General features: G+C 45.3%; 2 protein-coding genes across 2 annotated transcripts; one reads left to right on the forward strand and one right to left on the reverse strand.

Annotated features, from left to right (window-relative positions):
- Positions 1-4,148: 4,148 nt before the first annotated feature.
- LOC143010303 (uncharacterized) lies at positions 4,149-11,096 on the reverse strand. Its single transcript, XM_076162575.1, has 3 exons — positions 10,836-11,096; positions 9,229-10,041; positions 4,149-9,133 (listed from the first exon to the last, which is right to left on the reverse strand). The coding sequence occupies exons 1-3, from the start codon at positions 10,897-10,899 to the stop codon at positions 4,344-4,346; spliced, it is 5,667 nt and encodes a 1,888-aa protein (XP_076018690.1). The 5' UTR covers positions 10,900-11,096; the 3' UTR covers positions 4,149-4,343.
- A 1,348-nt stretch (positions 11,097-12,444) lies between these two features.
- Positions 12,445-19,690, forward strand: f13a1b (coagulation factor XIII, A1 polypeptide b). The gene is made up of 16 exons (XM_076162611.1): positions 12,445-12,541; positions 14,020-14,063; positions 14,723-14,930; positions 15,410-15,598; positions 15,686-15,934; positions 16,017-16,135; positions 16,208-16,315; positions 16,398-16,572; positions 16,690-16,828; positions 17,379-17,482; positions 17,584-17,672; positions 17,919-18,072; positions 18,162-18,437; positions 18,566-18,726; positions 18,817-18,953; positions 19,109-19,690. The coding sequence occupies exons 3-16, from the start codon at positions 14,744-14,746 to the stop codon at positions 19,248-19,250; spliced, it is 2,229 nt and encodes a 742-aa protein (XP_076018726.1). The 5' UTR covers positions 12,445-12,541; positions 14,020-14,063; positions 14,723-14,743; the 3' UTR covers positions 19,251-19,690.
- The last annotated feature ends 848 nt before the right edge of the window (positions 19,691-20,538 follow it).

The raw sequence follows: 20,538 nt of genomic DNA on the forward strand, positions 1-20,538 counted from the left end.
TATAATTCTTACAGTAAGCGGTAGTGTTTGAAATGTCATATATCCTCAGATCTTTTGGGTGATTATAATTTATATATACCACATAAATCTTGACTGAATTATCATTTATCATGAGGAAATAGTTTCAAATAAACAGTAACACAGCAGTGCATTCGATTCTGTGTCATACTGGATGTGAACGCGCTCTGACAGCCGCTTGCACGTTACTCAATCATCCAATCCGCCACGTCGCTAGAAGCCTCTCAGCCAATAGGAGAGTAGAGGACCCTGGGGTGTATGTGTGTGTGTGTGTGTGTGTGTGTGTGTGTGTGTGTGTGTGTGTGTGTCTCATTAGGTAGATTCCAGGACCTGGCTCTAGTCCACTGGAAGCAGTCAGCCAGAAAGGATGCAGTCCAAAGGGGGATTCATCATCTCCATCATCAACTCTCCTCTTGTTCCTTCGCTCTTCATCTTCTTCTCTTCCCGGCCAAGAGTGGAGAGTAAAGGACCCAGCCTGCGTTTCATCTCTGCTCTGTTATATAAAAACTACACTTCCGTCAGTTCAAATCAACAATGTAGTGTACTTTCAGGATCTGATGAAGTTTGTGAAGTATCAGTACTTAGCAGCCACTAGGGGGCCACAAACAAACATAATTAAAGATCAGAGTAAACATACTGGGCTACATATCAGGTTTTGCACATAGCAGTAGTACATTTTGAGATTTGGGGCACTATAACCAAACTAGGGGATGTATCGTCTACTCAGCTTATCATCACCATCTGTGATCTACTGTGGCTCATTTGGGGTGTGTGGGTCCTGCTTAGGTCCCTGAAAAGGCTTGGGACGGTCCTGCTGGTTCTATAGCTTGCTTGGATCTGAGCGATCTGGTTCTCCTCATAGTCCACCAGGTTCAATCTAAATCCTGACCCCGATGAGACCACGATTGACCTTGATGACCTTGACTTGTTCTGAGTGCCGATGTCACAAAAAGATAAATAACTTCAGATAAACTTGAAACAAGACAAAAAAAATGACCATCACTGACAGAAATGAACTTATTAATTGTAAAGAAGATATAAAAAAGCCAACATGCACTCATCAAATTCTTATTCCATCATCGTCCACAGGCACAATCACAACATGATTGGTCATAAACTAGCACCAGACTTCTGCGCTAATTATGTTGATTCAGAAATATACCTGGAATATTAAAGCCACTTGAATATTAATGGAAGTGTTAAAGCAGAATCGCATTTATTTCCGTCCCGGGTCAAGTACAGGAAAGGAAAGCATTGACGGAAGGACCATTATTCAAATGAGAGTGCACAGACCTTAATAGAAATCCGCCACAACATTAACATGTGTTTTAACACAGCCTGCTAATTTGGTTTTCAACATTTGCAGACATGACTGACTGAGCTGTTCCCGCCTATTGTCCTGCATGTAAAGTGGCTCCTTCCATATTTACAAAAAGCCTCATTCAGGGCTATAAAAGGCTCCAAATAAAGATGAATTAGGTTTAGCAGGCTGCCTTAATCTGACACAACGCTGGCTAAAACCAAAATGAGTGCACAAGAGTGGTTCCATCAGTCACTGTTTGGGCTATTTAGTGTGAAAGTGTTGAAGCAATGACCTTTGACCCCTGAAGGATTTCTCTCTCTGGACAGTTTGTGTCACTGAGTGGAAACGTGTGATGTGTTCTTGTCATTGTGCATGCGTGTGTATGATTATGTTTATCCAGCAGATTCAGTGTTCGGTGACCTTTACATCATCAGGTCAGCTCGTAAAGGTGAAATACTTTTTCCCCCACAAAGTTCTATCTTTTCTTATCTTATCTTATGTTAAAACTGGAATTCAATATTATTGTTAAGCATTGTTGCATGCTGATAAAACCTATTTGTTAGACAGTAAAAATAAGTTTATCAGGTTTATCGTTTGCGCTGCATTATTTAACTTGTTTCATGATAAATTGTCCACTAGTTGAGTTGTTTGATACAGTTCATATATGGAGGTCAAAACAAGCCAATTGAGTAGAACCGAAATGTCATGTTTGAATAGCTGCACTATTACATCATATGGTCATTTTATACACAACTCACTCCATTTTGCCTGATATATTTAACATATATGCAAACGTTGGTGTCTCCACAGTGCTCTACCAAGCAACATGGGTTTGTGATGATGAACCTGCAGGTTCAGGCAAGAGGTGAGAGCTCCAGAAGCAGTATAGCAGTGGTCCACTAACTAAACCATGTCCAATTGACCTCAAAGATCAGGTTTTTGAATGCAAAATCATCATGCAATACTCAATCAATGCAAGCTTCTAATCAATAAATCATGTGGCGTGACAAATGAGATATGTGGTGATAAATCTAAGGATCTGAAGATGAAAAAGGGTGTTAGTGCTGACATATGGCTCCTGACTGTGTTGGATACCTAATTGCGCCACAGTATTTACGCTCGAATGTAGGAAAATTACATTTGCAATTTGACTTTAACTTTTTTTTCACTTTATCCCAAGATGCTTTGAGAGGCAGGCACACCCTGCAGAGATGATCAAAGAAACAGACATCCATCTTGACACAACACCCTCTCATCTCGCCTCTAAAGGCAGCTCATATTGAATGGGCAGATTAAAAAACACATCGCTGCCACGTTGGACGCAGGCCAGCACTCACACTCCATAATTATTAGCCTTGATGATTGCACAGGAGTGTTTTTGGATGTTGCATCTGCCTCCTCGCATGATGGAAGTTGTTGTATTCTGCTCCTCCACCCCACCACCACCCCTAACATTTTCCCGCCCGTCAAAAAATTGCATTCTGAGAAAGCCACACTCCTCTCATCAAGAGTCATAATTTACTTGTCAAAGCAGGGGTCCTCTCAGCGTGAGGGAGGCACCCCGGGGTTATAATTGCGAGACGGTTTGGTTCTCCCCTAAAATGCCTCCAGTCAAGATGGAACACAGAGAGTCAAGCTTTGTGTACGCTTCCTTTTAAAAGTAGCCATTTACGCAGAAAATTGTAAAACATACTAAAAAAAATGCACGATAACTACACTACACTTTCACCATCAACTCCTTGTCATCAATGACTTTCAGCTGCGATTACAGAGGCGCTGCGGGAAAAACAAACAAACAAACAAACGGCGACGCAACGTCCCCATCTAGTGGAGGAAAGGTGTACTTCTTCTCAGCCAAGGTTCATTTGAAAAATCAATTTTTAATGTTTGTTCTCTATTTAACGATAACGTTAAATTTAAGTGATGCATGTGTCGATTAATCTTTCAGGAAGTAAGATATGAGTCACTTTTAATTACTTTTTGATAGGTTGCTTACATATTGTTCTTGGAATCTCTCTCACTGAACGTCATTAATATGCATACTCGACTTGACACCGAGATTGGCTGTTCATGTAGAGGGGGCGGAGCCGAGGCAGCTAATCCGTATCTCATTGGTTCGTCTTTGATATGCGTGGCACTGTATGCCGCCCTCATTGGCCACGCCTTCGCCAATAGGGACTTCCGTATCTTGGCCGGGGAAACTTGAAAGACTGTGTGAGCTGTCAGCCCAGCTCGGCTGTGAGGAAGAGAGCCTCCGCCTTTTCCGGTGACCACACATACCACACTGTAATCACACACGCACACAGCAGGAGGAAGTGTGTATTTCCTCCTGTCATGTATCTTGACACTGGAGTGTTTCAGTATGTACCACTATTTCGGAATACATGAATGTTTTTGACTTTTGATAATATTGGTTTATGTTTTCTGATTCTCAAATAACTTGTTTTTAAAATTTGATATAAGTCTTTGAGCTTTGATGGTACTTACATTACATTACATTAGTCATTTTAGCAGACGTTTTTATCCAAAGCGACTTCCAATTATTGCAGGGCAGCCATTATTCGGCGCCCTGGAGCAGTTGAGGGTTCAGTGCCTTGCTCAGGGGCACCTCGGCAGTGCCCTGGAGGCAAACTGGCAACTCACCAGCTACCAATCCACTTACTTGGTTGGAATCCCTACCGACTGAGCTACTGCCGCCCTACTTCAGAGTATTGATATATTTTACTTTATTTGTGTCTGCATGAGGAAAATTGGGTTGGTAATTATTATGCCAACAGAATGAATACAGTACAATTGTTGTTTTATGATGATCTCTTTTATGAATTTACCTACACTGTTGTTTAGACAGACACCATCTGATCAGTTGCTAACAAGGCCTTCATGTGAAATGATTCATTCCACACAGCGACAGTTGGTGGCGACACCAAAAATTGCATCAATAAAGGAAAGTAAGAAAGAAGTAGCATGAACACGGATATGTTCAATTTATGTTTTTTAAGCTCTATTTAGTATCAGTGCATTTTTACACAGCTTTAAGATCAACAACATCCTCTATTTTCTCGAGTAATCCTTCAGTCAGACGTTTATTCTTTTTGCTGGTGAGAACATGAAACCTGCCGCCGCATCGCTCCACAACCGTCATCAGCTCTCCGTTCCTCAGGAAGTGCTGCTGGGCGCTCTCCCCTAAAGTCTCCCCCCATGTGAGCACCACCAGCGTGCGTCCCCAGACTTCTTCCCCGAGCAAGCTCACATGCTCCTCCATCGCTTTCCGGCACTTGCGCGTGAAGGTCAGGAAGGCCGGTACGACTAGGAGGATGGCGTGTGGTTCCCAGGAGGCGCTGTCGAGGATGCCTTGCTGCTGCGACGTGGCGGTTGGATCTGGTCCATCCCGCCACTTTAAACCCGCCGGTTCTGCAATGGTGAGCCGGCGCCCGGCTATCTGGACTTTCCAGCGCCTGAGGGAAGATCCATCCGGCTGCAGAGGCTCTCCGCTCAGGATGGTGACGCCTGCTGGGTGGCGAGACGACCAAGTTTCTCCTAACACCAGCACCTTCAAGTCTGACCCAGGAGAGCCTTTGTTCTTAGAGATTCCATGACCCTGACTTGGAGATAACATGTTGAAATCTCTTGCAACCTTTGCACCCTCTATTGTCTTCCCTTTCACTCCTTCCGTTTCCTCCCTCATCTTCCTCTCTTTTAGTGTCTCTAGCTGATAGTCGACGCTCTCTGTCGCTGATGCTGCAGGTTTTACTCTTTGATCCTCCCTATCTGTTATCGGAACGGGATCAGAATCTCTTCCCCCTCCCTTTCCCCTGTTTTCTTGACCGTCTGCACCGAGCCCTTGATGCTTAATGCTTAACTCGCCCATCGATGCTCGACCTCTCTCTCTTCCATTACACAGATCTCTACCCAATGTCTTGACTTCTGTGGTCTTATTCGCATGGTTTTGCTCCCTTTTGCGCAACTCCTCCTCTCTTTCCTCGAGACCCCTCTCCTGTTCTCTCAGTCTTTCGAGCACAACCTTTAAATCCACCTCTCTTGCACAAAGTTCTTCCTGTAGCGCCGCCAAGTCCCTCCCCATGTCGTTTAGCTGCTGCATCTCAGCATCCAGGCGCTCCCCCCGCACCTGCAACTCCGATCTCAAGCTGAGCAACTCCTGCTCTTCGCTCTTCAACTCGCTCTCCCTCTCCTCTAACCCTTTCCCTCTGTGCTTCAGACCCTTCACCTTCTTCTCAAGCTCTTGCCCATGAACATTAAGCTCCTGCTGTTTGCTCTCTAGCGCCCTCAGCAGGTTTTCGAGCTCCCTCTCTTTTTTCTCAACGCTTTCCGCCCTGAAGGTCAAATCTTGGTCGCTTTTCCTTTGCTCCTCTCGCTGCTGTTGTTCCCTCTCGAGATTTGTTTCCTGCCTTCTGCATTCTCGTTCTCTTGCTTCCAGCTTTCCCTCTTTTTCGACTAGCTCCTCCTCTTCTGCGTCGAGTTTATACCCTCTTTTTCTCACTTCTTCCTCCTTCCTACTCAGGTTCTCCTCCCTCTCCCCTAGTTCTCTTCCTCTTTTCAAGAATTCTTCTCCGATCGCTTCATTCCTCAAATTCGCTCTTTGTATCTCCTTCATCTCCTCCAGCCTCTTCTCTCTCTCACTCTCTCTCTCCTTCATCCTATCTATCTCTGTTTCTAGTTTGTCAATCATCTGTTTTAACGCTCTGACCTCCAGATCTCTTTCCTTACAAAGGATTTGGATTTCGGCCTCTTTGTTCTTTACCTCCCCTTCATAGCGACTCAGATGTTCCCTGACCTCTTCCTCTCGACTCTTATAGTCACTTATCTGTGCCTCCACCTCCCTCCTAAACTCCTCTTTCTCCTTCGCTACCATCTCGGCGCTGTCGTCTCTTCTCGCGATCTCCCCTTCGTACTCCCGTATCATGCTAGTCATCTCCTTTTCCATCTTCTCCGTCAGCCCCGTCAGCTCGGACCTCGTTTGTTGGATGGTTTGCCTCAGCTGGGCCACCTCGCTCTCGTTTTCCCTGTCTCTCCGCCTCAGCTCTTCGATCTCTTTGTCCCTCTCCCCTAGTCTCTCCATCATTAGGGCCTCCCTACTCCTCTCTCGCTCGGTGTGATGTCGCTGTATGTCGACGACACTGGAGTTTTGGTTTTGGATGGTTTCTCTTAGCCGGTCGATCTCTTTTAAATAGCCGTCGCTCGTCTTCTTTGCCTCTTCGATCTCCCCCTCTCTCTGCGCAATCTCTTCCCCTTTGCTATCAGCCACCTCTATCAGTCGAGTCATTTCCCTTTCCTGTCTTTCATCCCTCTGTCTCTGCTCTTCCCTCCATCTTGCCTCTGCCTGACATCTTGCTATTTCCACCTCGCTCTCCCTCTCTTTTACTTTTCTCTCAGCGTCGCCCAGAAGCTTCGCTCTCATCTCCTCCACCTCTCCTTCTCTTTTGCGCAGCCTTTGCTCTGCCTCTTCCTCTTGATGGAGAACCGTCTCCCGCGTGTCCTCCTCTTTTCTTTGCAGGATTCCCTCTATATCCTTCACCCGCTGTCTCATCTCTTCTGTTTCTCTTTCTCTCTCCTCCATCCCTCTCTTATAATCCCTCTCTCTCTCTTCCTTTTGCTGCAACCTTTCCTGCACCTCTTTTACTTTCAGCCTGATCTCTGCGTTCTCTCTCTCTTTCTCTTGCATTTGTTCTTTGTGGTTTGCATTCACCCTTTCTTTTTCCTTTTCCTTTTGTTGCTCTCTCTCCTCCATTTCGTCAGCATACTTTCTACCTATCTCTGCCATCTCTCTCTCCTTTTCCTGCAATCGTCCCTCGGTGTCTATTGCAAACTGCCGCCGCAGCTCTTTGATCTCCTCTTCTCTTTCCTTCTCCACATCATTTATTCTATTACCACACTGTTGTTTGACCTTTTCTACCTCTTCCTCCTCTTCTCTCTGTTTTCTGTTTATTTCCTTCCGATGTTGACTTCTCACGTTTTCTATTTCGAACACCTTTCTCGCCCTTTGCTCGAGCAGCGCTTTCAGAGCCTCTTCCTCTTTTTCTCTGTCTTGCATTTTCTCTTGTATCTCTTTTCTGTGACTTATCTGAATCATTTCTTTCTCCTTTTCACTTTGCAGCATCTTTTCCTGGATCTGTCTGAGATGTTTTTCTTCTATATCTGCCTTTTCTTTCTCTCTTTCCTGCAAAAGTCTCTCAAATCCTTGCCTCAGCTCTTCAATGTCTCTCTCTCCTCCTCTCTCTACCTTCCTCAGTTCATCCTCATGCTGTTGTTTGACTCGTTCAAACTCTTCTTCCCTTTCTTTGAGTTTTCTATCAACCCCTTCATGTTGAACTCTCATTCCTTTTTCTATTTCTTTCACTTTCTCTGCCATCTCCTCCCGATGCTGCAGCTTAATGGCCTCTATATCCTCCTCCTTTTTGTGCAATTCTTTTTCTTTCTCTTTCAATTCTGCTACTTTTCTCTTAATTTCTCCTTCCATCTCCCTCTTTTTTTCTTGTGCTTCTAAAACAACATCATCCCAGTGTTTTTTCCTCTCCTCCATTTCTGCTTTTAAAGAATTGACTTTTTCGACCCACTCTGCTTTCTCTCTCATGTGTTGCTCTACCTCTTCTGTGCATCTTTCTACCTCCCTCACCCACCCTTCTTCTCTTTCTCTACCCCCCTGTACCCACTGTTTTCTCTCATGTTCATTTTCTACGATTGTCTGTTCAAGCTCGAGCAGCTTTGGTTTCTGCTCGTCTATTCTTTCCCTCAGCTCGCCAATCTCTCTCTCTTTCTGCTCCAGCCTTAGCAGTGCCTCTTCCCTCTCTCGCCTGTTTTGGTGCAGCGCTGTGAGGATTCTGTCGTTTTCTGTCCTCAGATCCTGAATCTCTCTCTCTTTGTCCTCCATCAGCCACCTCATCCTCTCCTCCAGGTCGCTGTTTTCATTCGACCTTTCACTGTTCCTCCTCTCCCCGTCCTCCTCTTCTTCTCTTTCGACATCAGCATTCCCGGGCGATTTCCCCTTTTTCCTCCTATCGAACAACCGCCCGAAGCTCCTCACCTCTCTGTCCCTCAACTTCTTCAGCTCCGCCTCCTGACGTAGCATCTTGTCGCTCATGTCCTTCAGCCGCTGGTGGAACTTCTCGTTCCTCTGCCTGCTCAGATCTCTGACCTCCTGCACTAATTCGGAGAAAGCTTCACATCTGTTCCCCGCCGCCATTTTTTCCACCTTCTCCAGTAGCTCTGTCACCTGTGCGGAGCCTCCACTTGCTCTTCCTCCGGCTTCCACACTGCTGATAACGTGGTACCTGCCCTTGCACTTCTCCAGCAACCACTGCAGGTCCCTGCCTCCGCTCTTGATGTGTTGCTCGATATTCACCCCCACCCTGAGCTGATCCCCGTGGGTGAACAACAAGATGGTGTGTCTCCATACTCCTTCACCCAGAAGCTTCAGATGTTCCCTCACATGTCCCGCCTTTACCAGCGTGTCCACCCTCAGGTTCAGCAGCAGTGCATGAGGCCCAGGAGGACACAAGACCACACTACCCACAATCTCCCTCTTCACCCTCTCTGTTGTGACACCCGCCGCACCTCCCTCCCATCCAGGGGTGTCCACCACCGTGACCAGCCTTAAGGCCACCTCCTCCTGCTGACGAGCGCACTCCTCCGTTACCCTTGCCTGGAAGAACCTGCCGCCGCCCAGGATGGTGTTCCCTGCAGAGCTCTTCCCCGTCTCCCGCTCGCCCAGGAGAACCAGTCTGACCTCAGGTAGATGCCTGGGAGCCTTGGAGAACGACTGGCGAGCGTCAAGTTCGTAGCCCTGGACACAATCGCCTGGCAGAGAGATAGGTGTTATATCTGTTATATATATTTTAATAGTGGGATATGAGGTCAGCAGTTTCTTTAAATCAAACAGGTTGAAGACTCACTCGTTAAAGCAGCTTTGATGCTCCGTCTCTGCACCTGCGCCTCCATCTGCCTCTGCTTCCTCCTCGTTTCCCTCGCTCTCCTCTTCCTGTCCGCCTCCAGGCCCAGCAGAGCAGTGTTCTCCACCTCAAAGTACTCATGTCCTTCTTCCTTCCCATCCACCATCTCCACCAACTTCCGGATCAGTTCTTTGACCTGAGTACCGTCTCCTCTGCTGCGGTTATCCAACACGTGGTATCGGGTCCCGCACTTCTGGAGGAGTTTGCGGAGGGCAGGCCCACTCGTCAGGATCCGCTGCTCCATGGACACTAGGCCCAGTTCATCTCCTCTGGTGAACAGCATCATTGTATGCTCCCATACTCCCTCCCCCAGTGGCTCTAGGTGCTCTTCTATCTCCTCTATGTAGGACTCTGTGACTGACGCACACGCCCTCAGCACAAGGAGCACAGCGTGAGGTCCTGGAGGACAAAGTGTCACGCTCCTCAAAGTCTCCTGCCTCACCCAGTTGGGAGTATTGTTGAGCGGGTAATACCACTCCCACCCTGGGGTGTCCACCACGGTGACTCGGCGGTGTACGACGTCGGCGCTCATCTTTACACACTCCTCGGTGGGCTTCCCGCTCTCAAACCCGCCCGCGCCTGCCAGGACGGTGTTGCACGCCGAGCTTTTCCCCGTTCCTTTTCTTCCCAGGAGGACCAGGCGCAGCTCAGGCAAGGAGCCGTGTGTGTTGGCTAACTCTGTGTTCATGGCGACCTGCAGACTCTCATCTGTGAAGAAAGGGAGTAGCACTTCCTCACTGCTCCATTTCAAATGAGCTGAATGACAGAAAACAGAAGAAATCAGTCATCTATGAGGGGACACGCTCACATACATACATACTCTGTATACCTTTCACCCTCATACATAAAACATTCTACTTGTCTGAAACACTTGCTTAGAAACACACATGCATACATATACAATATACTTCTGTGTCATATTCACATACATATGAAATGCTTACATGCATACATGTGAAACATTTATACATATCTATCACATGTACATATGAAAAGGTTGTCTATATAAATGTGTGTATATATACATTTATATAACACTTAAATCTCTTGCATATTATTACAAATTAGAAAACGTTTAGATATACGTGCAAGTGTTTCACATATATTTGAATAAATATGTTAAATGTGTTTAAATAACGATAAATGTTTCCGTTTTATATATGTAGAGGGGTGAGTGTTTCATATGTTTTCATCATGTAGCAATTTCAGTAGTATTTTTTAGTAATTACAAAGTATGTGTGTGTGTGTGTGTGTGTGTGTGAGTGTCCCTCGTCGACGTCTAGCAGCTTCTTCTCAACTGCACATTTTGTTAATGTTTCACCCACAGCTGGACACTTTATACTGAACATACACTCTACATGCTTCTTTTATTCAAATCACTTCACCTTTAGACTAAATGTACACACACACACACACACACACACACACACACACACACACACACACACACACACACACAGCTGCTGTGCGAGGCTTTTCACATTTATAACACACACTTAAAATACAAATATGAAAGATTAAAGAACAGAAGAGCGCAACAGCAAACTCACCACCATTGGCCACTGTGACAGGACTGCAGTTCTCACCGGCTTTAACCCCCTTCCTCTTCCTCATTTTGGTTCCACTTTATCTAGACCTTTGTCATCATTGTGAAAGAGTATCAGAAACGTGCTGCTATTAAATGATTTCTCAATATAGTTAGGATTAGCTCCAAATGACTGACGCTTGGCGTTGTGTGATCACCTGATAGCTTCAATTCGAGATGACAGGAAGTGGCGCGTTGGCTCTCTGTGTGAATGTGCACGAGTGTGTCAGACCCATTCGCAAGGTTTCACTTTGTAAGGTGGGAGCTGCTGTTTCCTTTACCCACACACAGCTATATGTTCAGCACACAAACACACACTGTCTTGTGGTGGCGAGTTCCTGTGTCAAAACAATGTTATCTGTGTGCTTGAAGGGACAAAGTGACAACAGACGGCAAACATAGATAACGTCCCAATACAATACTAATTATTTTTTGCTTCAAGCTGAATCTGTCCTGTGATTGATTCATTTTTAAGCTGTAATTTGTCATGGTGGAATTTCAGACTCACATATATTTTCAGTCACAAACACTGCATTGTGTGTGGAGCCAGTCCTTTCAACATGGCTGTGGTCTGGTCTGTGTGCCCATTAGGCAGCTGTGTGGTGTTTCTGGCTGTACACATGGTACAACGTGTACCTCACACAAACACACACACACACATGACATCACGTTCATGATTCACCCTTTCCTCAGCAGCAGTCAGGGTCAATAAAAACAAACCAATGTTTATGGAAAGAACCGAATCGGTCGCATTGGTTTGTATGTGAGGTTTATTAAGTGTTGCTGAATATTACCACGATGGACGTCGTCCCTTACGTGTGCTGCATTATGTAAATGTCAAATGAATCGTAATTTGTTGGACCCCTCGGGGGAACGACACTTACGTGAGGCTGCCCAGCGGCTTGTCCACTGCCATCTGTAATACACTTGAATCATTAAATCAAGCAAAATGATTCAATGTATTAATTCACTTTGGCATTTGCTGTTTTTTTTAAAGAGCCTCTGTAACAAACGGTGCAGTGTTCTCTTTGGAAACGATTTCTCCACTGGTGCCCATGGTTGTTTTTGATCCACATCTCTCAGTCGATTGGTTTCAGCAAGAAAAACAAAGTCACTCATGTAACACCAGTGGAAAAAATTGAGCGATAACAAGAAAAATCCTGCCCATCCAGTTAATGTAAGGAAGCCCTAAGCAGGTGTAAATGTTAATAATAACTTATTAACTAATAACTAACATTTTGGTTTTGGAAAGTGGTTTGAATGTCCATAGAATGGCAAAATAACAAAGTAAAATATACAAAAGGAGGATATACACCAGCCAAAGGTTTTTTTCCCCCAACCTAGCAATCCAAAATTAATTGATTGACATCACTGCTTTATATGATTTATTGGCCATTTATAAAGTTGAGGAGGGAATTATTCTGTCTGTTTCCCATCTGGCAGAGAGAGTTTGTGTCCATCCAGCTGTTTGGTTTTACCCAGATGGCAGATTCCACATACTGCTATTAGCTGTACTGACCAGTTACACCCAACAGAAAACACACACACAAACACACACACACATTTCCGCATGCCACTATATAAGCAGGAGCTTCCTGCACAGAGCAGCAGCAGCAGCAGCAGATCGACTCCAACCTGATTCCAAACTTCTGCTAGAAGCTTCATCCTAAGGTGAGTCCACTTTGTGTCTGACCCTTCAATACATTCACATATCAACATTGCCTTTACAAAAGACATATCTGCTTTTGTGCTCAAACCTTTGAAAACTATTTTACTGCGCAAAAAGGCATAAGAAACTTGCTCCTTGCACATTTTTTTTTCTGTACCATCCAGATGTGAGGAAGTGATGCATCTGAGACTGATTTAAAACATGCTGTTCTGTGTCGTTCAACCTCGGAAAAGACTTTGTTTGTGACTCTTGCTTGCACTTTTTTTTAAAGGAGAATGTTCTGTCTTTGAAGGTTCCTGTGAGTGTAGGTCCCAACAGCTATTTTGGGTCAATTTTGTTTGGTTACATGATTACATTGCTTTCTCAATCCTCTCACTCAAACCCAATAAAAAACAAATTCTCTTGAAATCAAAGGCATATCTGATCCTGGACAACCTGCACATTAATAAGCCCTGCAAAATTAGAAATGCACAAGCGTCAATTTAACTATGTTTTTGATAGGAAATGATGGTGTGGGGTTGTACTGGATTGTAACAAGAGGTTGTGAGCAAAGAGAGCTTTAAAGTAAGCCTGTGGGAGTTATCTTGCCTGTCAGCAGTCACCAAAGTTGTGTTAAAATGTGTGTGTGTGTGGGTGGGTGTGTGTGTGTGTGAAGAGTGAAATTTTGTATGAATTACTCATCAACATTTTGTGGGTTATCTCACTTAAATGAAACCTATAAGTATGACATATATAGATATACTGTATCTACAAATCCAATGGTCTGTGTGTGTGTGTGTGAGGTGAAAACAGAGTGTTCCCTGTGTAAAGTGATGGCTCATGTGTCCAGCTTGGAACCAAACTGCATCCAGAACCCCAAATGGACTGACACACGCCCACATTATGCAACACTGTGGGCTCTATTTTCAGCCAGGTGTTTGTGCCATCTTATGAAACCAACTTGCTCAACACTGCTTTAAAACACCCTGGCAGGATACTTACATAGTCGTCACAGCGACAGGTTTCAGGCACTGTGATGTAATTTTACTCCTGTCTTATGGAGACACTGAGTCACACTTTGAGCAGTCAGGGTCTTTAGTTACGCTGTTCACACTCAGGGCTAAGTTTGAACCCTGTGTGTGTGTGTGTGTTTAATCACCACAGCGGTCACTTCTGTTTATTGTTGTTGCCTTCATAAACTTCTTGATGGTTATTTTTAATCAATGTGGTTAACTCGAACTGGAAATTGACTTATTTTCAGGTCTTTAATTTTAAGTACTACCAGTACTAATACTGTGACTTCCAACCACCACTATAACTGCAAGTTGTACTAGTATGGTCGCAGTACATCCAAGAAAAAGTTACATTTTGTTCACAATCTATATGACATTTGACAATTTCAGGATTGTGAATTTGGAAGTTGCAGATATTGATGTTCTAAGGTGTCATTTGTCTTAATGCATTATGCTTTATTCAAATATTCTCTTTATTTGTCCTTTAGATTCAACAGCAAGACCATTTGCCTTGAATTACTCTTCATATTAGGTAATGTTTGTTGCATTTATATTTGTTTGAAACCGCTTGAGTGAATATATATGTGTGACTGCACACTGTGGTTTTCTCGGCTTAAAATGGGAATGAGTGAGTAATTATAGGGAGACGTGATTAATGTTTTTCGTGAGAGAGTCTTCCTCGCTGTGTGAGTGCAAAAACACTGTGTATTTACAAAGTGGGGGTGAAAAATAAATCACCAAAACACTTCTACACAAATCTATCTTAGCGCTGACCGTAAGCCCACAGACACATGGAAACCACCTGCTGACAGTAAAAGTCCTTGAAACCGCCGCCATGTTCATCAAGGCATTCAAAACTTTCGCGGCGTCTCCCCTCGGAGCGTTTTTCGGCGAGGTCACTTACGCACACGCTCAGGCATGTTCGCTGTTTGTCTACAAATGTGAAGCAGATGGGTTTCAAAACACACTGCAGGAAAGAACAAAGCATGATGGGAGTGAACTACAAAGAGAATCTTGTTTTTGTAAATTTGGGTGTGGTGAATAATGGATTCTATACACAAAAACAAAACAAGATGATGAATGTATGTTTGTTCCCTTTCTCTGGATCTGCATACAAGTTTAAAGTTGTGTTTAAAGCGCTGCAGATGCAAAGCATGTGATCATAAAGTCTCTCCATTTCTTCATCTCCAGCTTTGAGCCATCACCGCCACCATGTCTGATCAGGCAGCCACCATTACTCCTGACCCTGCCCCGCCCGCTCCCACCGGGCGCCCTCCCAAGGTGTCGAGCCGCGGCCGCACCGCAGGCCCCCTTGCCAACTCCAACGCCGACGGGGATGACGTGCCAGAGTTTGAGCTCTTTGGCACGCCGGGTCCAAGAGGACTCCCACCGCTGACCGGTAAGAAAGATGGACAGCTTGAAACGTTTTGGCATTGGCATTGTGGGAGACTAGTCACACAACAGCAAAACTGGTGTCACAGTGCGTGCTGGGCAAGGAGCGATAAAGTCCTCTTCCTCACAATGACACAGTTTCCAGTAGGGCTCAGCACATGATTGACATGTGATTGATGTCCAAACATGATCATTTCTACTGCCGGACACTCACTTCCTCTGACTCCACTCCGCGTTATCACCCAGGAGCAGGACGCAGAGATAAAGCCTAACATGACAGGAATTTACCAGGGCAATGACTGGAATATGTGGAACGTCTGATTGACAGTAAACAGTCATGTCTGAGCGGCTGTGACTTACTTACGTGCTTCCTGACACACTTTATGGCTAGAAAACTATTCAGATTGGCACCCAGATCTGGGACATTCATCAGTTTCTCTCTCTCTCCCTCTCTCTCTCTCTCTCTCTCTTTCTCTGTTCTCCTAGAGTTTCTGGACATCTGGGACGTGAACATGCTGAAGATGCGGGCAGAAGTCAACAGGCAGCAGCACCACACCACCTTGTACAACTCTGACTTTCTCATTGTCCGTAGAGGGCAGGAGTTCCAGATAAAGATCACCTTCAACCGGCCCTACAATCCGTCTGAGGACAAGTTTGCGGTGGAGTTTCTCATTGGTGAGCTGGTTGTATAGAAGTTGTGTCATGCATCTATACATCCATGACTAATTGAACTCCTCATGTTTCCTTGTCTTTTATTGTCAGGGTCCAACCCTCAGTTCAGCAAGGGCACCTACATTCCTGTCTTTCCCACCAAGGAGCGCCAGAGCTCTTGGGCGGGTCGCATCACGGAGACCTCCAATAACGTGATCACCATGGCCATCACCCCTGCTGCAAATTGCATTGTGGGGAAATACCGCATGTTTATCGCCATTGTGACGCCTTACGGCATTCGTAGGACCAGACGGGAGGAGAGGAATGACATCTATGTCCTCTTCAATCCTTGGGTCTCAGGTAAGTGTCGGCATTGGTGTTGTGGTACTAGTCTGGCTTTAATCTTCCTGAACAATGATGGAAACTGGCGGTTTTCTCTCAGCTGATTCAGTGTTTCTGGACGATGAGGTGGAGAGGGAGGAGTGTGTGTTGAATGAGATGGGGATCATCTATCATGGATCCTTTGATGACGTTGCTGAGAGAACCTGGAACTATGGACAGGTAATAGCAAAACCCAATAAAGGTTGAAGAGCTGATTGAGATCCCATTTCCTAATGGTTCTGCTGTTTCTAGTTTGAGTATGGAGTCCTGGATGCATGTCTGTACATCATGGACAGATCTGCGATGCCCATCATCAACAGAGGAGACGCTACTAAGGTGGTCAGACAGGCCTCTGCCATGGTGAGACAGTCCTCAATCTGCTGCAATGTGCAATCTCCCACTGTGCCACGCGTCATCAGGAACGTGTCTCTTTTCATTCTAGCTGAACTCCCGTGACGACGACGGTGTCTTGATGGGGAACTGGACCGGCGACTACACTTACGGAGTGGCTCCCACTTCCTGGACTGGCAGCACAGAGATCCTCCTCAACTACTCCAGCAGCAAGATGCCTGTCTGCTACGCTCAGTGCTGGGTCTACGCTGCTGTCTTCAACACCTGTGAGGCTAATCTCATTGAAAACTTTCCTAACCGCATCTCGTCAACGTCCTTAGATCCTCCAAACCAAATTCAGTGTGAAAGTTTCCTAAACTAAATCATTCTGTTCTGCGTCCCAGTTCTCCGCTGTCTTGGAATCCCGGGCCGTGTCGTCACCAACTTCTTCTCCGCCCACGACAATGATGGAAACCTGAAGACCGACATCATCCTGGATGAGAACGGCAGGATTGACCGTGCCCGCACCAGAGACTCCATCTGGTATCTCTATCATGCCCTCCATGTATCTTACAGTTCATTTCGGGGCGAACAGGATCCACAAGCATCTCAACAACTACTCGCCACATTAACATTAGATTTAATATGAATATTCATGGTCCCCAGAGGATGATTCCTGGTGACTTTTGTGACCCCTTGACTTGCCGCCTCTTCAGTTTAAGATCGTATCTTGGAATCTTAGGGGTAGATTTTCGTCCCAGTGTCACCACCGTTTGTTTAAATAAATCTAAAATGCCGTTTCCAATGACACACACTGTCCACAGTCATGCTCCCTTTTCATACTGGGCACACCTTGATCTTTCCTATTATCACTGTATTGCTCATCCTGTCCCAAAGTTGTATTGTGAGGTGTAATGAACACTGCAGCCTCTAGGAGCTGCTATTGTGTTTTTCGATGGAAACGGAAACTAACCCATCAAATACATACTTGTTTATGACCGTGTTTTATTCATTTTGCTAATTATGTTGTTGTTTAGACCAATAACACATGTATGAATTCAACATAAAAATTATACTGGATTGTTATTGGCAGGAACTATCACTGCTGGAATGAATGCTTCATCTCAAGACCAGACCTTCCTCCAGGCTTTGGAGGCTGGCAGGCTGTGGACGCAACACCACAGGAGACCAGCGACGGTAATGACAACCCACACACACACACACACACCTTCCAGAGTGAGACATGAGGGAAACAAATGATTTATGCTATTTTGTGTGTTTGTCTGTCATCTGTGAAGGAATGTACAGGTGTGGGCCTGCATCGGTCCGGGCCATCAAACATGGTCAGATATGCTACCCGTTTGATGCTGCCTTCGTGTTTGCTGAGGTGAGCATCTTTAAACTACATTTAATCTAATTTGAGGTCGTATCAGTGTTTGTTTAAGTACGTGGAAGTGGTAAAACTAGATGCCTCTCGTTCAAAAATGACTTATTTGTGAGTAAAATCTGCCCATTCTCTCACATTTTGACATTTATCATATATAAATACAAATTATATAAGTACAAATTCTCCCTAGACATACTTTGAAAGGGTCAAATAGGCGTGACTATATCTGTTTCTCTCCCTCTCTAGGTGAACAGCGATGTGGTGTTCTATTCCCGGACAAAAGATGGCGCCATGGAGCCCGTTAAGGTGAACCGGACCCATGTAGGCCGCATGATCCTGACCAAAGGAGCAGGAGATGACACTCGCCGTGAAATCACTAACCAGTACAAGTTTCCAGAAAGTCAGCGACTGCACCCAACACATATCACCAACAGCACACAAATACTGTGATAAAGAATGACATTCACCCCCCCATGTGCTCCTGCCCAGACACACCTGAGGAGCGTACCATGCTGGAGAAGGCAGACGAGTACGGCTGCCACAGAGAGAAGTCCGATCCTCCTCAGGCTGACGTGGACGTGGTGATTCCCTCACTGGAGATCAGTGTGGGCGACGACTTCAGCCTGAACCTGGATTTTGTGAACCAGAGTGACCAGCCGCGCACTGTTGATGCTTATGTCAGTGGGAGTGTGGTGTATTACACTGGGGTCACCAGCGCTGAGTTTCTGTTCAGGACCCCCACAGTGACTATCGCCCCCCATAAAAGTGAGTAAGGGGTGACACGATTGTGTGTGTGTGTGTGTGTGTGTGTGTGTGTGTGTGTGTGGTGTGTACTGTTTATTCCCCTGTGTGTTGCAAAAAAGCGAATATGTCACATCGATTGTGATCCCCAGGTGAGAGGGAGGTAGTGGAGGTTCAGTCTAGGACTTACATGAAGCACCTGGTGGAACAGGGCAACCTCCACTTCATTGTTACCGGGAAGGTGAAGGAGACGGGCCACATTGCCACCGCTATGAAAGTTGTCATCCTGCGCACTCCTAAACTCTCTGTCAAGGTCAGGGGACAGGGTCACAAGTTCACAAGGTCACAGATGGTTCCTGACATCAACAATGTCTTGTATTATATTTGCGTTTGTGTGCTTTAGGTAACCGGTGTGCCCAGGGTGAGCGAGGAGATGTTAGCGACTGTGGAGTTCACAAACCCCTTCAGCTTCAGCCTGGATGACGTTTACATTCGCATGGAAGGGCCTGGACTCATGGCAGCCCAGAGCAAATATTACAGGTGAGGTCGGCACACACGACACATTAGAGCTTCTGTGAACGTGGACTCTTGTTTGTGAAACTAAAGCACTGTTTTGCTCTTTCATATCAAATCACGCCAGTTTCATCTCCTCTCTTGATATTCCGTCTTTCTTTACTGATACCACCCCTCCTCAGTCTGATTCCCGCAGGCTCTTCTCTGGTTTGGGCCGAGATTTTCACTCCGAGGAGGGCCGGTGCCACCAGACTGGTAGCCTGCCTGGACTGTTCGGCTCTCAGACAGGTGACAGGCCAGGCGTCCGTCACCATCGAGCCCTGAGAAGGAGCACTGCAGGAACGATCTATCAAACCCGGCCAAGTGTATCTGAAGCAGCTTCGGGCAACTTTAAGTGCATGGCTTCATTTTGTTTAACATGTGTAGCTTCAGCATTTATGATCGCCATGGCAATAGTATTAGAGCACAATACTCTTATCCATTGAAAATAAATTTTCGTTCAGATGCTTCATAATTTTTGTATTATCAAAATGTGATAATGAACATACAGATGACGCTGTTTCATAATCCTCCATTAACTCTTTAAACATTCATAAATCATCTCAGTTCAGATGTAAACCAGAAGTACTTCACTATATTTACTTAATTCCACTACTCTATTTCAATTTTCATGATCTGCTCTTTTTCCGTCTCATTATGTTTATATATCATTTCTCTTCCCATTTCAGAGTTTTCAGTATGCAAATAAACGATTGGCGACTCACTTTCTTTGTTGTGATTGTTCTTGCAAAATTGTGTGTTTGTGGCTTCCATTTGCCATCTTTACATAAGGCTTTTATCATTACTTATTTTACTTTAAATAGGCAAAATAGTCACATCTTGCAGCATTACCTCACACACCCTCTAGTTGGCCTACAAGGACCGAAAAGGACAAACACTCACGGGACAGCAAAGTGTCAGTCTCACAGCTCAGCACCACAGGAAGAGAAAAAGGTGACTTAACACACATTTTCTTCTTGCGCTATATTGATTATTTACATAGAAATATTAACGTTGCACATATAAGAATGTTGGTGACTTTTACATGTCTGCCGCCCATTGGCTGCATTACATTACGATCATTTGGCAGATGCTTTTATCCAAAGCATTACATTTCATTACCACCCTTCGCAGAGGGGGGAGCAATTAAGGTTTCGGTGCCTTGCTCAGGGGCACCTCAGCAGGGGCTCGAACTGGCGACCCTCCGGTTCCAAAGCGGAAGCACTACCCACTGAGCCACTGCCTCCCCCAAGAACAGACAGGCTTCCGCAGTGTGTAACTTTCCTTGTGATTTGACATAGTTTTCACAGAAATGGGCCATGCATGGGTGGGATTTGAACCACCAAATCTCCTGGTTAATTTCTTATAGTTTGCCACAATTTTCACTGGTCATTTTCTAGACTCAAAGGAAATGAAAAGTCATGGCCTCTGATGAAGAGCAGGAGACAAGGATCAAATTTCCCTGACTTGGTGAGAACAACCAGAGGTGCAGGGTCATCACTTTATTGCGACAATCAGGTCGTCAGATTTATTCATGATTGGAGAGGAATTGTTGCAGTCAAACTGAAAAATG

This window comes from Genypterus blacodes, unplaced genomic scaffold (genome assembly GCF_046128005.1).
Source record: "Genypterus blacodes isolate CSIRO-AG114 ecotype Tasmania unplaced genomic scaffold, CSIRO-AGI_Gbla_v1 ptg000122l_1, whole genome shotgun sequence".
Lineage (NCBI taxonomy): Eukaryota > Metazoa > Chordata > Actinopteri > Ophidiiformes > Ophidiidae > Genypterus > Genypterus blacodes.